Here is a 17,715-nt window from a genome sequence, read left to right on the forward strand (position 1 = left end):
GGAATGCATTAAATCCGAGCCGGCATTAATGGCCCTCGCGCTCGCGTACCTACATGCGATTGCCCGTCTCGGTATCTGGAGATTTATGGATGCGCAGCCCGGCGGTAAGTTTATGACGGATAGCTGGCTCCTCGGAGGGACACCGTCGTAAGGACCCGTTGGTTTCGGAAAGGCCGTAAAACGGCCGCCACGAATCAAACGTGTGCGATCCAACTGGCTGTGTCCCCCTTCGATCACGCCTTCGGGCCGCGGAGGGGTATATCTGGCCGGCACCGGGGCATCGGAGCATCACTTTCGGGCAGGCTCGAAGTGTGACAGTGACCAAGATGAGGACCTTCGCCTTCCCCTTGGCGGTCGCCGCTGCGGTAAGCAAGCGAGTCTTTGCGAGATTCGTAGAAGGTTCGCTGTCTTAGAGCCCCTTCCAGTGTCCACTGCCAGCTAGAAAACGCAAAGCCCTTTAGGAAACGGTGAGCCTTATTCGGCCGGGACTTGGGTGAAGAAGGATGCAATAGGAGCGGTGTTTGCAGGAAACTCAGCTATGGCGAAAATCGTGCTACTCAAAATAACGATTTATGCTAAGTTTCTTGTCGTTCCGCATTGTTGCATGCGCTTTAAAGCTGATTATTCATAATGGTAAGGATTAGAGAGGAAACGGTGTTAGAGAAGGCTTAAATTTCCCGGAGAGATTAGCACAGCGAAAGGCTTGACTTTTATTCTGATTGAGATTAAGAGTAAGCACTGGGGTAGGGCAGGTCATGCGGTGTGTAGAGCATAATTAGTGGTGAATTGCAGTAAAGGAATCAGGCGTGAAAAAGTAGGTCAACGCAAGGCTGACTTTTCGCAATGGGCGATTGCAAGGAGAATTAAGCCTTCGTCGTACAGTGGACGTACAATATGATAATGGCCGTGGCAATGATGATGATGATGATGATGATGATGATGATGATGATGATGATGATGATGATGTCGCCGTCGCTGATTGTGTGTCTGAAATTTTAATAGAGCATGACTCCACTTAGAATGAAGTGAGAAGTAAGAAGTCTGAAGGACACTCCTCCACGGAGAGGCAGCTTCTCGAGACTGTAAAGTTATTCGCCTAGCTTGCACATGCCTCCTCCTTTCATTGTATATTTAATTATAGAAGATCACTGGAAAATTATAATCTACAGTTGTTTATTCAGGTTTATTGTCTAGCAGCCTTCATTAGTCTTATAACGCTTTTAATAAGGACTTGTGACAAGTATGCCTTCCTGCTACCAGTGACAAGTAAAGAGGTACCAAGGGCTTCAAACAAGAACGAGCTTTAATTCAGCTCAACCGCAATTGGGCACTTCGTCGGCGCTTGCCAAAAAATATCTCCTCTATGCACGGTGCTCATACTAATATTTTTAGCCCTATCGTTTGGGGATCGCGAAATTATGTGTGCAGGTTCGTCTTATGAAAGAATGTCACAGGTTCGCGTAGAGCTGGCGTGGTGCGGGCTCTTGCACACGTCACACTTTTAAGGCACCACACATAAAGATGGGCCAGAGGAAAAACGTCGTCGTTTTGTGTGCGCATTTTAGTTGGTTATGTCCGTTGAATCATACAGTGCCAATTGACCCAGCAAGGTGTTCTCACTTTCTTCCTGGACTCCTAAATCAAGTGGGATTTTTTCTTAATATTTTGTTTATTAGCACGTTTATTTTGGTATAATCTCATAGTACGCATAAATGATGTTGAACAAAACCTGATTGCGAAGTGTTTCTAAAGAGAGATGAACAATATTGCGGAAATTGTCAGTATGTGAGTGACACTCAAATCACCGTTCTAAGAGTAGACCTTTGTTGTATTTCTCTCCCTTTCACATTCGGCTTGAGCTCTATGTCCTAACGCTGTTTCTCCTCACTATTTTTTACAGCTTTTCGCCTGTTCGCTGGTCCAGGGTAAGGTTGAGCGCCTTCTGCAATAGTACAGCTGCCGCGCTAGCCATTTGGAAACACGAGCTACAACACATAGCCAGAATATTTACAAACTTGTATAGATCTTACGCCTTTTCCTCAGTCTGCTCTACTGTCCCATTCTATGGGCATTCCAGCCCAATATTTTTTGCCTTTGATATGTGCCTAGTTTGCTAAACAAGTAACAAACTAACTAGTGCTAGGTTCCGTTACTCGGAGCTTCGGAATAGAATACGCACTTATAGTGTCGGCCTTCTCACTTCGGTAAATGCCTTGCCATAGCATAGCCTTTCAAGATCTTTACAACCACCCTGCGTACATACATTAGTGTATGAGAAAAGGTTTGGACACTTCAGTGCATCCTAGAAAGTTTCACCAGCAATGACTTCATAACTTCCTTAGCCCTCTTAAGTGCCCATTTCTTCTCGAAAACTGGTCACACAATGTACAACTGATTCCCTTTTCCTTCTCATTTAGGACGGCATCTTAACGAAGAAGCACGGTTCCTAGAACAGCAATACCAGTCCAAGGGAGCCATCAAGGGAGCCATCAAGGGAGCTCTCCTTCAGCAACAACAAGCATCACAGGTCAAGGGAGCCCTGAAGGGAGCCATCAAGGGTGGCCTTCTTCAGCAACAAGCACAAGCGCAAGTCCAGGGAGCTCTCAAGGGAGCCGTGAAGGGTGCCCTCCTTCAGCAACAGCAAGCCTCACAGGTCAAGGGAGCCCTGAAGGGAGCCATCAAGGGTGGCCTTCTTCAGCAACAAGCACAGGCGCAAGTGCAGGGAGCTCTCAAGGGAGCCGTGAAGGGTGCCCTCCTTCAGCAACAGCAAGCCTCACAGGTCAAGGGAGCTCTTAAGGGAGCTATCAAGGGTGGTCTGCTTCAGCAGCAAGCACAAGCGCAAGTTCAGGGAGCCCTCAAGGGAGCCATCAAGGGTGGTCTGCTTCAGCAACAGCAAGCTGCACAGGTCAAGGGAGGTCTCAAGGGAGCCATCAAGGGAGCTCTCCTTCAGCAACAACAAGCATCACAGGTCAAGGGAGCTCTCAAGGGAGCCATCAAGGGTGGCCTTCTTCAGCAACAAGCACAAGCGCAAGTCCAGGGAGCTCTCAAGGGAGCCGTGAAGGGTGCCCTCCTTCAGCAACAGCAAGCCTCACAGGTCAAGGGAGCTCTCAAGGGAGCCATCAAGGGTGGCCTTCTTCAGCAACAAGCACAAGCGCAAGTCCAGGGAGCTCTCAAGGGAGCCGTGAAGGGTGCCCTCCTTCAGCAACAGCAAGCCTCACAGGTCAAGGGAGCTCTTAAGGGAGCTATCAAGGGTGGTCTGCTTCAGCAGCAAGCACAAGCGCAAGTTCAGGGAGCCCTCAAGGGAGCCATCAAGGGGGGTCTGCTTCAGCAACAGCAAGCTGCGCAGGTCAAGGGAGGTCTCAAGGGAGCCATCAAGGGTGGCCTGCTTCAGCAGCAGGCACAAGCGCAAGTTCAGGGAGCCCTAAAGGGAGCCATCAAGGGTGGTCTGCTTCAGCAACAGCAAGCCGCACAGGTCAAGGGTGCCCTCAAGGGAGCTATCAAGGGAGGCCTCCTTCAGCAACAACAAGCCGCACAGGTCAAGGGAGCCCTGAAGGGAGCCATTAAGGGTGGTCTGCTTCAACAGCAAGCTCAAGCGCAAGTCCAGGGAGCTCTCAAGGGAGCCATGAAGGGTGGTCTCGTTCAACAAGCTGCTGCCCAGCAGGCTTACCAACAAGCCGCCGCTCAACAATTCGCTGGCCGTTAATACCTGAAAGAGTGCATAAGTGTTGCTTGTGCGATAGTGTAAAGACTTGTTCGGGTGCTTAAACAGTAATAAAATTATTTTGTTGTTAATGTAACGACGCTCACTGTTGATTGACGACACTACGGAGAGCGAATGTAGGAATTATAAAACACCCATGGCCTCCGAGACAGTGGAACGCATTGCACAACCCCGAAGGCCGCGCTGTTGAAACTCTAATTTTATGCCATCATATTCCGCATAAAGCGTTAACTCCCTCTTCTTTTCCTTTCTTTAGTGCACAGACAGGCGCTGGATTCCACATTTACGCTTATTGGGAAGCAGAGACCCTGAGGTGATGCAATCACGGTCCTGCTATCCCTTTGGCGCCTTCTTAATCTCTTTATTAAGAGCTTGATGAGCGCTTGCATGCTCCTAGGTTCGATTGATGCCGTAACATGCTAGTTGTATACTATGCTATGCTGTAAAGAGCAGGCGTATTTGACAGTCGCAATTCGTAAAGTATAGGCGCCTCCGACACCGCAAAAGGTGTTAATGTAGATGCACTTCCAAAGACAGTCATGAATGCGGCACTTTAAATAACAGTTTTCATATCCTCAGCTTTCATACTGGCGCATAATTCGTACAGTTTGAAACGTGTGGCTTTGCTGAGTAGATAAACACGGTCCCTGTGGTATCACTCATGGTCCGAAATAAGATACAGGTGGTTTTACTTTCCGTAAGAGATTACGTCCATTTTATATACTTTTCTGTCGCTTTGCCTTGACGCTGGACCGGATGTGAGCAAACGGTGACGTGTAACACTAGCAGGAGAGGAAACAACCGCTCAAAACTACAATCACAACCGCCTAGCTGGCAACCATGATCGAAGATGACAAAGAACATCGAACCGATCAAGAGCCAAGTGTTCAAGAATATTCTGACTTCCATATGCTGAGCCCCCCAACGGCCCGACACCTAATTTGGGCGGGTCGGGCACACGCTTCTCAATACAAGTCAAACACTTACATGCAGCCGCGATGAAGTACTGTGAAACCCAGATCCGATCCGCAGCTCCCCACTGGGGATCCGCGCTTGATTTCATCCTGACGTCCGCCTCGTATACAAACTCTAGCCCATGTGGCCGCGATCCGGTTGCAGCATTCTTGTTTTTTCCCATCCCTTAACGTTTTCCCCAAAAAGCATATTATTCAGCAATCGCTATCTCACTAAACATACATATATATATTCATCTATCTTGCCTTTAGGGGATGTTTTAAGCTTGAATGCCGTATAGGACACAGTGTGATACAACGCTAGGCGGAGGCACTTCGAGCAAGCCAATACCCAGGTGGCGCGTCTAAGGTACAGCGTTGACTGCGAACAGGGCGCGTTCCTTTCCTACACACACTAACGACGCCGGAGGCAGTGCTTTGTGAAGCGACGCGAAAACGAAGCAAGTGCGCTGCATTTAGCAGTTCTATATCTTTGCATATAGGTACTCATTCAGTGCCTTCATTTAGTGCCCATTCTTCTATAGTAAGGGCCTACTTTCATGGTGATAGAGAGTACATATGTCAAGACAAATGCCACATAAGTACAGAATTGTTGTGTCACCTTTGCATACTACATGAACACGAGCATTTGGGCCATGAAAGTTTGGCTCGATCATAACTTCGCCACGATGTTTTCGTGACAGTGCTGAATTGCCCCTACGGTTGGAGCCGATGGGACACTAACTGCTGAGCGATCGAGATATGCGAGATGCGTTTATAGTATCGGCGGAAGAAAAGCACGGAAGATATGTTACAGGCACAGGTAAATTTACCTGATAAATCACAGTTAGGCGAAATGCTAGACTGCAATACGCATATTAAACTTTGATTAGCGCTAGCAGGTTGGGTGACGATTTGTCGTTGCGCCTTTTCAAACAAGGTGCCGCTAGACATCATCATCATTAGCATCAACAACAACTTTATGATCACAATCAATAGGCCATGCTCTCTAGACGAAAAAGAAGGAATTTTGAAAGCAGCACTTCTCGAAACTGCATTCGCGGGGGCTTCGAAGTTGCCTGCACCGTATGTCGATGGCTTACAGATGGCACTTCGACAGGTCGATACGCCGCGGGTGGTTGTGCGCTGGCGTCCTCCACAGGGACGGCACCAGATCCTCTGGCACCGCTGCACTGTAGAGAGCCCTTGAGACGATGTGTGGAAATCAGCCAGTTGTCGTCTGAAACCTTAGGCTACTTAGACTTAGTTTATTACCATAGCAGTCGTCGCTTACGATGACCTTTGATGATTATGCTAATATGATGGCAATCAAATTCAGATTAATAATCGGCGTCTCACCTCGAAACTGCAGCGTGCCTTTGTGAAAAGTGGGACCCACGTAGCCTGCTTGGACGGAGTGTGGAGACGCTCGGAGAAGCTGTGGGGTCGTCACCACGGAAGCCTTTGTGGCAGTTATTTTTGCGTAAACCCACAGTAATAAACGTCGCGCCCATCTTCAAAGCCTTGATCTGTGTCCCTACGGACTTAAACGACACGCGGCTATGCAAGAGCACGCAACGTCTTACCAATAACACGCGCGCAAAACGTACGTCAATCCGCGCTCATCTTGTGAATATCTGTAATCAGTTCACCTTTTACTGTGCTGTAAAAAAAAAATTCATTTCAACTTGTGCATTCGTACTGTTTTTCCTTGCTCGGTCCTTTCTTCTTCGTGATGAACCTAATATGCACACTAAATACAAGCACCAACTAGCACAATATGCTTCATGCTAAATTGCGACTCCGTGCTAAATTGAAAGGGCAACAAGTGGGCTGTGAGAAAGTTTTACTTCATTTTCAGTTTAGTCCAAGGCTTCCGATGCAGGTGTTTGAGAGAGGAGCGTTTTGTCAGTGTGCAAAATACTGTTCGATCATGTTCAGGAGCTTGTGATAGTCGCCGAAGTAAATAATCTTGAGGAATCCTTCGAGAACTTTGATTACGTCGTTCTCCACGTTACACTTGTAGACGATGTAGTCGTGCAGAGAGGAATGTACTGACTCTGAAACAAGCAGCCACGGTTGAGTGATTCACGTTGGGCTCCTCGCTGTTTGGAAAGTTGAGATGCGACTGCTAATACCTGACTGCAACTTAGGAATCTCTTGCAAAAATGTGTTACGGTGTCTGACATCTCAAAAGAGAGAGTTGTTTACTTAAAAGCAGAGATATTTGCTGGCGTATAATTATTCATCTACATATTAGTCTGCAATGGACGGGGTGAGAGGAGAGAAAGGCCCTAGGAGGAGAAGAGTAGAAAGACATCAAGATAATAGCGCGACTTGATATGCTGATTTAACTTTTGGCACCATCAGTTTAGAACATTTAAGTCTCATTTGTCATGTTGACTTCCCTACCGATATGTGATGTGCATTAGAGGCCGAACGACAGCTAGAGTTCGGAAGATAGCCGATTGGTTTAAGCTAAGCGAAGAAGAAATCGAGGGTTTGACATTGCATGGAGATGTCCAGAAACTGCACACTGCTTTATAAGGGACGTCATAGTAGGAGACCCCGGATTTGCATTAACTATTTCGTACCCACCGTGGTTGCCTAGTGGCTATGGTGCTGGGCTGCTAAGCACAAGGTAACGGGATCGAATCCCAGTGACGGCGGCTGCATTCTGGTGGGGGCGAAATGCGAAAACACTCGCGTACTTAGAATTAGGTGCACGTTAAAGAACCCCAGATGGCTAAAATTATTCCGGAGTCCCCCACTACGGCGTGCCGCACAATCAGATCGTGGTTTCGGCGAGTAAAAATCTATAATTTTTAACTATTTCGTTCTTGTTTTATTATTGTACGTGTGTTTAAGAGAGTTTGGGATCATGGGTGGTGCAAGCTACCCCTTCTTGCTTATCGAAACGGTACCACGGCCGTCGGCCACTCGATGAAAACCCACAACTCTCGTTCTTTTTTTTTCGTCAAGCGGCCGTAACAGTACATACGAGCGTTAGGTAGGCGCAAACAAACAGAAAATTATAATAAAAATTGGATGGCACTCGGGGGAAACTTTAAGTATAATTAAGCGTCGCTTTACGTCACAACAAATGCATTTTGCACGGCAAGTAACGACAGTATGTAGAAATCAAAGCGAAATAAGAATACAAATGAAGCAATGGCGGTTATTCAACATGCGCCTTAAGCATATGCGTCTTTTTTTTCCATCTTCCGTTCATCGAAATTCGGGCACTGCTGCCGGGAATCCAACCCGGTACCTTGTTCTCAGCAGCAAAACGCCTTATCCACTGAGCCCTCGCGAGCTTTTTCCATGCGCGATCCAGATTTTTTTCCCCTTCCCCCGGTGTAGAGTAGACAACCGGGCTCAGTCCTGGTTATCCTCCCTGCCTTTCCGAAGACATGCTGCATAAATTTAAGTGGTAGGTTTTTAGTTTTTGGTGTCATTGTTAATCAGTTCATCAAAAATTCCTCGAAATCTTCATCAAGGTTGTTTCGTGTGTGCGTTGTGCGTGTGTGTGTGTGTGTGTGTGTGTGTGTGTGTGTGTGTGTGTGTGTGTGTGTGTGTGTGTGTGTGTGTGTGTGTGTGTGTGTGTGTGTGTGTGTGTGTGTGTGTGTGTGTGTGTGTGTGTGTGTGTGGTAGTGGTGCGGTAGTGCGGGCACTGCTTTGCGAGCAATGAAAACGCTATTAGTCTAGCTCTGGGACACTTTGGTTGCCCGTTAACCCGTTTTCTTGTTCTTCCTTGTCTATGGTTGTGCATGCGTACTATCAATGAGCGTGTCATTTCAGGCACCGCTGCCTTCGCCATCTGAAGTAGCATGCTAGTCGTATGGCTAAGCAAACGTTCACAGCTTCCTTAAAAATCTCACTTGCTCTCTCTCTCTCTCTCTCAAGGGACGGGTGTCGAAACATTGGATTCATGTTGAGTCATTTACTATTCAACCATCTGTTGATGGCTTCAAGTCTCCATGTTCATGTGAATTTCTCTGCCTTCTATGTTTCCGAGCTTTATATCGAGTTTCGAATACACAAATATTGATATCGTTTCTGCACCCTTCCCGTCTTATTTTTTTTTTTTGCGAAAGCATTATATGCCGCATTACACAAAAATCCGGCATAGCCGGCGGCGACGTGACCGAGCGATGGTGCCAAAAATGGCCCACGGCGCGAGGAGTAAAAATACGTCAATAACGCTCGGATTGACGTCAAATAGGTGCCTGCAAACAAAGTTAATCAATGGCTTTTTCAAATTCGAAACTTGGTACATTTCGGTCTGGGCGGGAATCGAGCCCGGGTCTCTGAGGTGCGAAACAAGCGTGCTTCCCCGACGCCACGACGCTTCTACGGTTCTGGCTGAGTAAAAGTGTACCTAGTGCGTGCGTCACTGCACACGTCACGCCGGAGAGCTATCTGGCTGACTAAAGGTGCGGCCTATAGTGCGTCACTAGGCACGTGACGGCGCAGCATAGAGATCCCGGAGTACCGCTTCGTATGCTCCGCACAGGGAGAAAAGAGAAAACCAGAAGGCAGGGAGGTTAACCAGAATAACGTCCGGTTGGCTACCCTACATCGGGGAATGGGAAAGGGCAAAACAAAAATGACAGGGAGGGAGAGAGGAAGAGAGGAGGGAAGGGAAGAAGGAAATTAGCGGTGAGTTTGCTGACGCGCGTGGTCTAATATAAATTGCATTAATAGTCACAGACGTTCACACAAGCCCGTCGTCCTCAAGAAGCACAAAAGCGCCTTCACCGCTTTATAGGCGGTGAAGGTCTGCGGCACCGAATATCGAACACCTGCTGTTCCACTGTCCACGATATGCCCCAGGAAGACAAGAACTTGCTAACGCTCTCCATAAACTGGACAATCGACCACTTTATGTGCAGGTGCTGCTGCAACCCCGCCCCCATCGCTCCGCACAGAGAGAAAAGGGACTATAATGCTTTCGCATTCCCCCACCTAAGCAATCTTAAGTGGCTCTGGCGATTTTTTTTCCTAATGTACTAACTTTTCTGGATACATTTCAACGATCCTGCGCTGTCCGCCATGCATTAGGCAAATTGCTTTATTCGCAAACCATCTAATTGCCGTACGATAGGCTGTAAGGGCTCGCACCCTGTAGTCGTAGTTGGTGACAACCTAAGAATTCGCTGATGAAAACATTTCAGTTCAACTTGATAATTTGTATAGATTATACCAGTCAGTCACGCCCGCGCATTCGTGAGTCGTCACGGCGGAGGCGAGTTTAGTTCGATATCTGCGTCTCCCATGGAGCGGTTCTGAAGCGCGGATGCATGGAATGCAGGTGAAGTGACGTTTTGTAGGCGGAGCTCATGCTCAGTTCTTAGGTTGTCACCCAGTACAGAGGTCAATGAGAACATCCTTGCCTTACCTAGCTTTTGAGCGGCCTTAAGAAAAGTGGAAATGGATATTTCAGCTCGGTCGTCCTCGAGAAAATCTGTGGAAAGATCACAATATAAGCTTGCCAAAAACGCCTCACATTTGTCTCGATCAAGCACAGGCTATGCACACGAGCAGCATAATTAGAAAACACTTTCGGTGGCTGCAAGTGTTCTGACACGCCAAACAGTCAGTTCAAGTTGCCTGGTGAATTACGTCTCGCGCGGCCGCCACGTTAGTATCTTCGTGCGTCCGTAGCTCGCACTTGAAGTTGGGCCAAAGGCAAACATCAAACGATCATGACTAGCCCACGGAGTCTAGTTAGGATGATAAAGTACGCCCTTCAAAATATCGGTGCTTTTCTTGTGGCAAGTTAGTTTAGCTTTAAGTATGGTAAAACAATCCGTTTAACTTTTTTGAATTCCAGTTGAGTTCGTGAAGACTGCACGTTAGATAACTATGTTCTTATGAACTCTGTTAATTTACTTCTTTGTAGGCGTACTTCAAGCTCCACACAACCAAGAGCTGTCGTAACTTTTTTTTCAGAAATTTTAATTTACCCACGGCAAAATGCGATATATTTTTAGTGACTCAGAATAAGTGAAGGGTCAAGACATTCGGGTTCTTTATGCTGCTTAACGAAGCGGTCCAGCACTCAAAAGGAAACAGCCTTTACACTCCATCCTTCAAGGTCCAGAAGATTTTTTTGTACACAAAGTTCTTGCTTGAATTCAGTGTGCCCCTATGATTGATTCCAGTACGTCACTTGGCACGAAGGCACCAAATCATATATGAACGCTTCTTACCCTATGCACTTGCATTTGCGTGTCTTCAAGTAGCATGCTTTACACGTGAATAACATAACTAATGAATAACAATGTGAACGTTTTAACTTTCTAGCAACAATTATTGTTTCAGGGATAACCACCAAGTGATGTGCAGAAAGCATAAGCTGTGGTATAGACTAGAAAAAACTAGAAGGCTGCTTAGACAGTTGAGTGCAGGTAGGAGTAATGTAGTAAATGAGCAGTAATTTTAAAGAAAGCTCAGGAAAAATGTAGGTGCGCCCACATAAACAAAGGTAGAGGGAAACGGACAACTTAAACTTCGGCGTCTGTGTTGTCCGTTTCTCTGAACTTGTGCCCATGTCTGCGTGCCTATCTTTTCTTTTTTAACGTGAAGCCGTACCAACTAGCTCAACTATCTGCCGTTCTAAAAAAACACCTTCTTTCTGTCACGCTTACGAAGTAGGTTTGTTGGGAACGCACTCCTGCCAGAACATTATTGGTACTAGGGTCCCACTGCGCTCCCGCTGACGAAAGGTCTTCATCATCATCATCATAGACCTGCACTTTTATCCAACGCACCTTCTTCAGTGGTCGTCGCAGTTTGGTTAGCGTAAGCATCGGTTGTCGTCGATAAGAGCTCCGTGGTCACCTCGGGGCCTGCGGAAAGATCAGTATTGTTGCACAAAACCATGCATTTACAAATATTTGTTAAAGGAAAATAGAAGGTACAGACATAGCAGTAGTCATGCACGGTAGCGCGAAATAACCTTTTAGCCCCGCTTCGTCTTGTCTGACAAGATGCCTTGTTCTGTTCTTGTTCTTTTGTTGTTGTTGTATTTTTCTGTATGGTGGCACGATATCACCCAGATCATATCGTACACGCGGAGCTGGGGGTGTTGTGGAAGGGTTCACCTATTGGACATGTTCATTTCGTCTGCTGATTAAGTGTTGATTGGCTGGACCGAGGCGCCTCTCTCCTTCTGACACGTGCTCGAAACCAGCCAATCACTGCTTCAGCAGCAGACGAAATGAACGTGTCCATTAGGTCGACACTCATAGAATATCCTCCTTGGGCGGGGCGCAGTGTGACCGGCCCGAACACGTGGCTTGATTCGACCAATGCGAAAATGATCACTCTTTGGGCGGATTGAACGGTGCAGCCGCATATGTGACTTCCGCGACCTGGCGCGAAATGCGGTAGGAGCCGCCGTTGCTTGTCACGGTCTTCTCCGAGACAGCAACTCTTCGAGATGGTGACCACGGAAACCACAAGAGTGTCGCTGTGGCGGCAATTGTAACAGAACTTCTGAAATATTGTGTCTATCTGTCAAAGAACTCCTATTGTGCGCTCTCCAATAACACCTGTCTTGGGTCACGCGACACCATACTAGGCCTGCAAGTTTCTGAACCCTGCCCCGTAGGAGTGTTCGAACAACTTTACCGCTTTGCCTTCGATTTCCATGCTTGAAAGGATGCGGACAAGTTGTCTGCGGATACAGCATGGAACCTGAACGATAAGAAAAAAAAATAAAGTTAGAATGTTAGACTCAACGCACAGAGTTCAGATAATTAGGCTGCTTTACTGTGATTATTCCTTAATGTAAACGAGTATAAGGCCTTTAGCATCCTCTTCAGTTTGCGAAATTCCTTTTCAGAATTTTTCCCTATTAAAACCCGATTCATGGCCGGTCCCCTGTAGTGGATTGAGCCAGATTACCTGGAGCCAACCAACCAACTAGCCAAACAAAGCACAGCTCACTCATATCAAGTTGCAGGAGGCGAAGCAATGTGTAATTGTTAACGAAAGTAGCCATCCAAACGCATCATTCAGCGCGACTTGCAGCGCTTCGGAAAGCAGAATGGTGTTTTAATATTTACAGGTTATATGAGCAACTCACATGCATACTTCCAGGCTTAGTATGGCAAATGCACGAGTTCCTCGGGCCTTTTTTTTCTTTCTATTCACAAACAATGAAGAAGGCACTTCATTCATTCATTTCATTTCTACATTCTGCACAAGAGAAATGCAGGCAACAATGAGAAAAAGCTCCTCTTATGACAGCTTCACGAGGTCCAAGTACCCAGGCAGATGCTGGCAGATAATTTCGAATATAGGTTTGCATTCCTAACATAAATGGCAAAAACACAATATGCGTAACTCAAGGTAATACAAAGGTAACGCTATGATTGGCAGTGATCACAAAACCAGGCATCAAAAGCTTCACATAACAGAATAAACAGCTGCAACGCACATAGTAACAAAAATAGGAACCCATTAAAAAAATCAGTTCAAGAAGTACAGTTTGTGTTCTCTTTTCATAATAGAAGATATATCTAATACCCGAGGATATTAAGTTGTTTAATAGTCTACTTGTCCAATTTGCCGTACTGTTACAGGCATCGTTTGTTCTACAGGAAGGAACCAACGACGTGGTCTTGCATAGAACTAGCAAACTCTAGTTACATGCCAAATGAAATTATTCATTTTAATTAAGTGCAAAGTCAACGGCTGCAATTAGTAAATAGCAATTTTTGCCGTAAGGCGATTAAGTGAGAAGCTTTTAATAATCTTATGTTAATTATTTTAATACGTGTTTTGATTTCTCGTGCTAGTAATGTCCGACTCTTGGAATAATCCACCTCAAGGACAATACTTACGCTGTCTGCGACAGGCAATTTTAAAAAATTCCGGGAAAACATTATCACCCCGTATATCTGTCCGTAATGTTTTGATAAGGGCGCTCTAAGGGCACGACAGTGCAGGGCCGTGTGCGACGTGATGGCGAACCAATCGCTCAGTTTGTAAATCAGCCATACAAGCTTAATTACTGTCATACAGATCGCTTACTGTGTTATGTTTTTCAATGTCGTTGAATGAATGAATGAATGAATGAATGAATGAATGAATGAATGAATGAATGAATGAATGAATGAATGAATGAATGAATTCTGAGATTTTACATGCCAAAACCACGATTTGATTACGATGCACGCCGTAGTGGGGACTCCGGGTTAATTTTGACCACCAGGGCATTTTCAACGTGCCTCCAATGCACGGGAGTTCAATGTCCTTGGGTAGTGAATTGACGTAGTGGCGCAAGAGGCCTAGCTAAGCTACTTTCGTCTTAAAGATCATGATCAGTCATGTAACCAAATAAATAATTATACATACCAGCGCCACAGCGGCCTGAACTCACCAACAATATTGATGATCTTGTTGGCGGTCACGATTCGGTCGTCATCCTTTAGGAACGCCATTTTCTTCACAACAAGGGGAGTCGTCTTCCGGATAAACTTACAGATAGACTCGCCAAAGCGAAGGTACCGATTCCGCGAATCTGCAAAGGAGAGAATTCAGTGCTTTGAAGGGGGAATCCCCGAAGTGGAGTAGCGATTACAGTTTGCGTGAAGCGCAAAGTTGTTACTCGCAGGCTTTTCGGGAAAAGAAATGGTGAAAAGCCCTCAAACCGGGTCATTTTCTGGGATGTAAGCAAAATGATCATCCGAATACACCTAATTAACCACCCGATTCATGCCCAATCCCCCACTGGGGGTATGTGCCACAGCCACTAAGGACAACAACAACAACAACAACAACAACAACAGCAACATGAGCTCGGCTGGTATACGCTATCTGTTAGCACCCTGGTTAACCCAGTTAGTAAAGCAACTGGCCTTAGAAAGGCGGTGGTGCTGGGTGCACTGGCCTGACCAGGAGGAACTATACTCTTCGACTGCGAAGCTTTTTGTCATGAGCAGCCGGTGTGGCTTTCTTTGAATGACAACTTTTTCCGTTCTTGCAAAGTGGTCTGGCGTAATTCGTTTCTATGCGTTTGTGCATTGCGTGTTTTTTATACCAATGTGCGCGTCTGAGTTTCTATATGTTGGGCGTCTATGTTTGTTAGTGTTGGTCGTCACCGGTTGAAACGTGGAAAACTAAGCAAGACTATGAGCCGAATTCTGTTTATGCAAAAATGTTGGTATAAAGTTGTCCTGGCCATTCATCAGTACTGCATGACAAACTGACATATTATAGTGAAAATAATTCTCTCGAAAATGAATGTTGTTTCTCACTGTGCGGGTAAACCACTGTTTCCAGATTACCGGAAACTATCGATCGTCCGGTCAGTCAGTCGTTAATTATGACAGTCACAATCTGATAAATATTACTATAGCTGCAAATAAAAGCATAAGAGGAGCACACATCGCAGCCGAGATTTTGAAAAAAAATGTAGTCAGGCCATCGGCGCCAAAATCAAAGAACGCTGGATAACTTACTCATTCTGACTATATGAAGCCTGCGGAGCTTAGCCATGCTCGAAATTCCCTTCCAGGCTTCAGCTGAAATTCTCATGGTCGAGAGGTAAAACAAGTGCGTTATTCTACAATGCGTTGTGAGTAACGCCATCGGGTAAACTTCAAAATGTTTGGTACGGCTTACCTCTCATGATCTGCGATTCAACTCTCCTCGGCACTTCCTGATCGGTCAGTATTCTCTGGAATTTGTCCAAGTAAGCCCTTCCTCTGGAAACTTGAGAAACGGTACTTAAACGCAGCTATCGATGGACACAAGTGTTTGCGTACTCTTTAAGTACACGTCGAGCAATAAATTCACATTGGGAGTACTTTTTCCAGCTCAGTAAATGTTCTAACGTGCTTTCAAGCAGCACGAAGGGGAAAGGAAAGTCTAGCTGCATTTAATAAATTACCCTTCCTCAATGCCCAAAACGAGTCTCATTGATTGGAGGATTGGTCTGTTTAAATAGACGCAAATACTAGAGACATCTGGCGACGCCTCCTTGAAGTTCCGCACCAACTCGCAATGACGTCACAAATTTTGATGGCATGTCCTCTGGCATAGTTAGTCTTTTTTATAGGTGAAAATAGACTACGTTGTGTTCTAAAGAAACCAAGGACTGAACTTAGCAAGTTTCGAGAACTTTTTATAGAGCCGCAAAGAACCAAATATGGGAACATACTTTGAAATCCGTGGCGTCGTACTGACGTACTGGCACTGGATTATCGACGCGAAATTCAAGAAGTGGGACGTTGACTTTTACTCTGTTTTCTAGTCAACTTTTCGCCGCGACATCAATGACAAATGGAGTTTCTAAAGAATAATTTGTCAGTTCGGACTGATATAGTTTCTCTTTATTGTCCTTTTAAGGATATATTTAAACAGAGTTCCAAAGAAAATACAAAAAATTCTGGAAATAATCTTTTTTTTTAGTGCTGAGTCTGGGTCATTGGGTTCAATGTAGTATTAACGACATAGCTTGAACATCTTAAAATTTTTGTGCGCAAACAAACAGGGACGAAGAATAGGAGCAACACAAGGACAAGCACAAGGGAGCGCTCGTCCTTGTGTTGCTCCTATTCTTCGTCCCTGTTTGTTTGCGCACACAAAGTTTTAAGATGAATCTGTTCCAACTAGGCCGACTAGCAGTTATGCTATAGCTTGAACTTGGCGTTCTGAAGGAGCAACTCATAATGGGAAGTCGAACGCACCGAATGGCGAGGCTCTGCTTCCGTGACCAGCCAGGATCTGAATAGTCTTCTCTGGAAAAAAAATGTTATTCTTATATTCAAAGGGTGCTGCCATGAAAGCATCGCACAATCCATTTGTAATTTCGTGATGCCTTCATATCGAGAAGTCCCGAAAGTGATTTAGTCCAGTAAAGATCACTTCTGAGAGAAACAGGCTGCCGCGACACAATCCCCTATGACGCGAGTTCATGTACCGTGTTCCTAATACACATAAACTAATTTCCAAATGCATTAACGAGAAGAGATAGATGAGTCGACGCCAGCGAACTTGACCACTACTGAACTCATTTACATGGCTATCGTGCAGTGGGGTAGGGGCCTGGTCCGCGCAAGGCCATAAAAATAACGGTTAGAGAAAAGATAGCCTGGAGAACCGCAAGAACGATAGATAAAACTAATTGCCGTAATGTTTTGATAGCTGTATTCGGTTCATCTCAGAAATGTCTCTGACCCTCACGATCTTCCTGACATGCTTAAGTGAGTCCTGTAATTTTATGTGCGATGCTCTTACCATCCGATAGATCGTCAAAATCTGAAAAAGAAAATGTCAGGTGGCATTCACTGCATCAACCAAAGGGCCAGAAAACCGATTCATGAGAACAAACTTCATGCATGATGTCCACGCCGGAATTTACCAATAGGCACAATGTCCTCATCTGAAAAAAAAAATACATGACAATATTGAAACATCTGAGGCTACTTCCGAATCAAATTGAAAACATTTACGAGTATTATCAGTCACAAGCCGAGAACACGCTGTACGTTGGAATAAATACGCTTGCGAACTTTCTTAGAGTGGCACTATTATAAACTAGCTATTCTAGTAAGAGCATGATCCGATCCATTTGTCGAATGTCCTTTTTTTTCTAGACTCTAGAGAATTTTTTAAAAATTACCTTTGGCAGATAACGCCATTTTAATTTCTGGACTGGATTGCTCGAAGAGGCAGTCATTATTTGGACAATAATTAAAAACGTACAATTGACTTATCGACAAAATTTCCCATACATCTTAATGAATGGCTTCACCACAAATATTTCACATTATGCATTGTAGTCTTCTAGCTTTTAAGGCGTATCCATTTGGAACGAATTCTGAAGATGGCACCGGTTTCGAGATATGCGCCGTCAAACTTCGGTAAAATAGCCCTATATACTGACCTATTTTTCTAACAAAACACTGTTTCATGCATTGAAGCACAAAAGTAACTGGACTGCCAATGCAGTTAGTCATTCGTTTTGGGAATGACTATCTCGAAACTGGTGTCGTCCTGACAACTCGTTTCACGTAGATAAGC

General features: G+C 45.5%; 2 protein-coding genes across 4 annotated transcripts; one reads left to right on the plus strand and one right to left on the minus strand.

The window, feature by feature from the left end:
• The first annotated feature begins 272 nt into the window (after positions 1–272).
• LOC142557516 (uncharacterized) lies at positions 273–3,797 on the plus strand. Its single transcript, XM_075669426.1, has 3 exons — positions 273–365; positions 1,901–1,925; positions 2,418–3,797. The coding sequence occupies exons 1-3, from the start codon at positions 327–329 to the stop codon at positions 3,701–3,703; spliced, it is 1,350 nt and encodes a 449-aa protein (XP_075525541.1). The 5' UTR covers positions 273–326; the 3' UTR covers positions 3,704–3,797.
• Positions 3,798–6,519: 2,722 nt separating this feature from the next.
• LOC142558192 (uncharacterized) lies at positions 6,520–15,831 on the minus strand. 3 transcript variants are annotated; one of them, XM_075670350.1, is made up of 7 exons: positions 15,313–15,831; positions 15,150–15,212; positions 14,069–14,209; positions 12,313–12,378; positions 11,451–11,528; positions 10,076–10,141; positions 6,520–6,734 (listed from the first exon to the last, which is right to left on the minus strand). In XM_075670350.1, the coding sequence occupies exons 1-7, from the start codon at positions 15,317–15,319 to the stop codon at positions 6,583–6,585; spliced, it is 573 nt and encodes a 190-aa protein (XP_075526465.1). In that variant the 5' UTR covers positions 15,320–15,831; the 3' UTR covers positions 6,520–6,582. The 3 variants fall into 3 exon arrangements, with proteins under 3 accessions (XP_075526465.1, XP_075526466.1, XP_075526464.1); XM_075670351.1 differs by having other exon boundaries at positions 15,150–15,220; XM_075670349.1 differs by having other exon boundaries at positions 15,150–15,831.
• Between the last annotated feature and the right edge of the window lie 1,884 nt (positions 15,832–17,715).

The sequence above is a fragment of the Dermacentor variabilis genome, chromosome 9 (assembly GCF_050947875.1).
Source record: "Dermacentor variabilis isolate Ectoservices chromosome 9, ASM5094787v1, whole genome shotgun sequence".
Lineage (NCBI taxonomy): Eukaryota > Metazoa > Arthropoda > Arachnida > Ixodida > Ixodidae > Dermacentor > Dermacentor variabilis.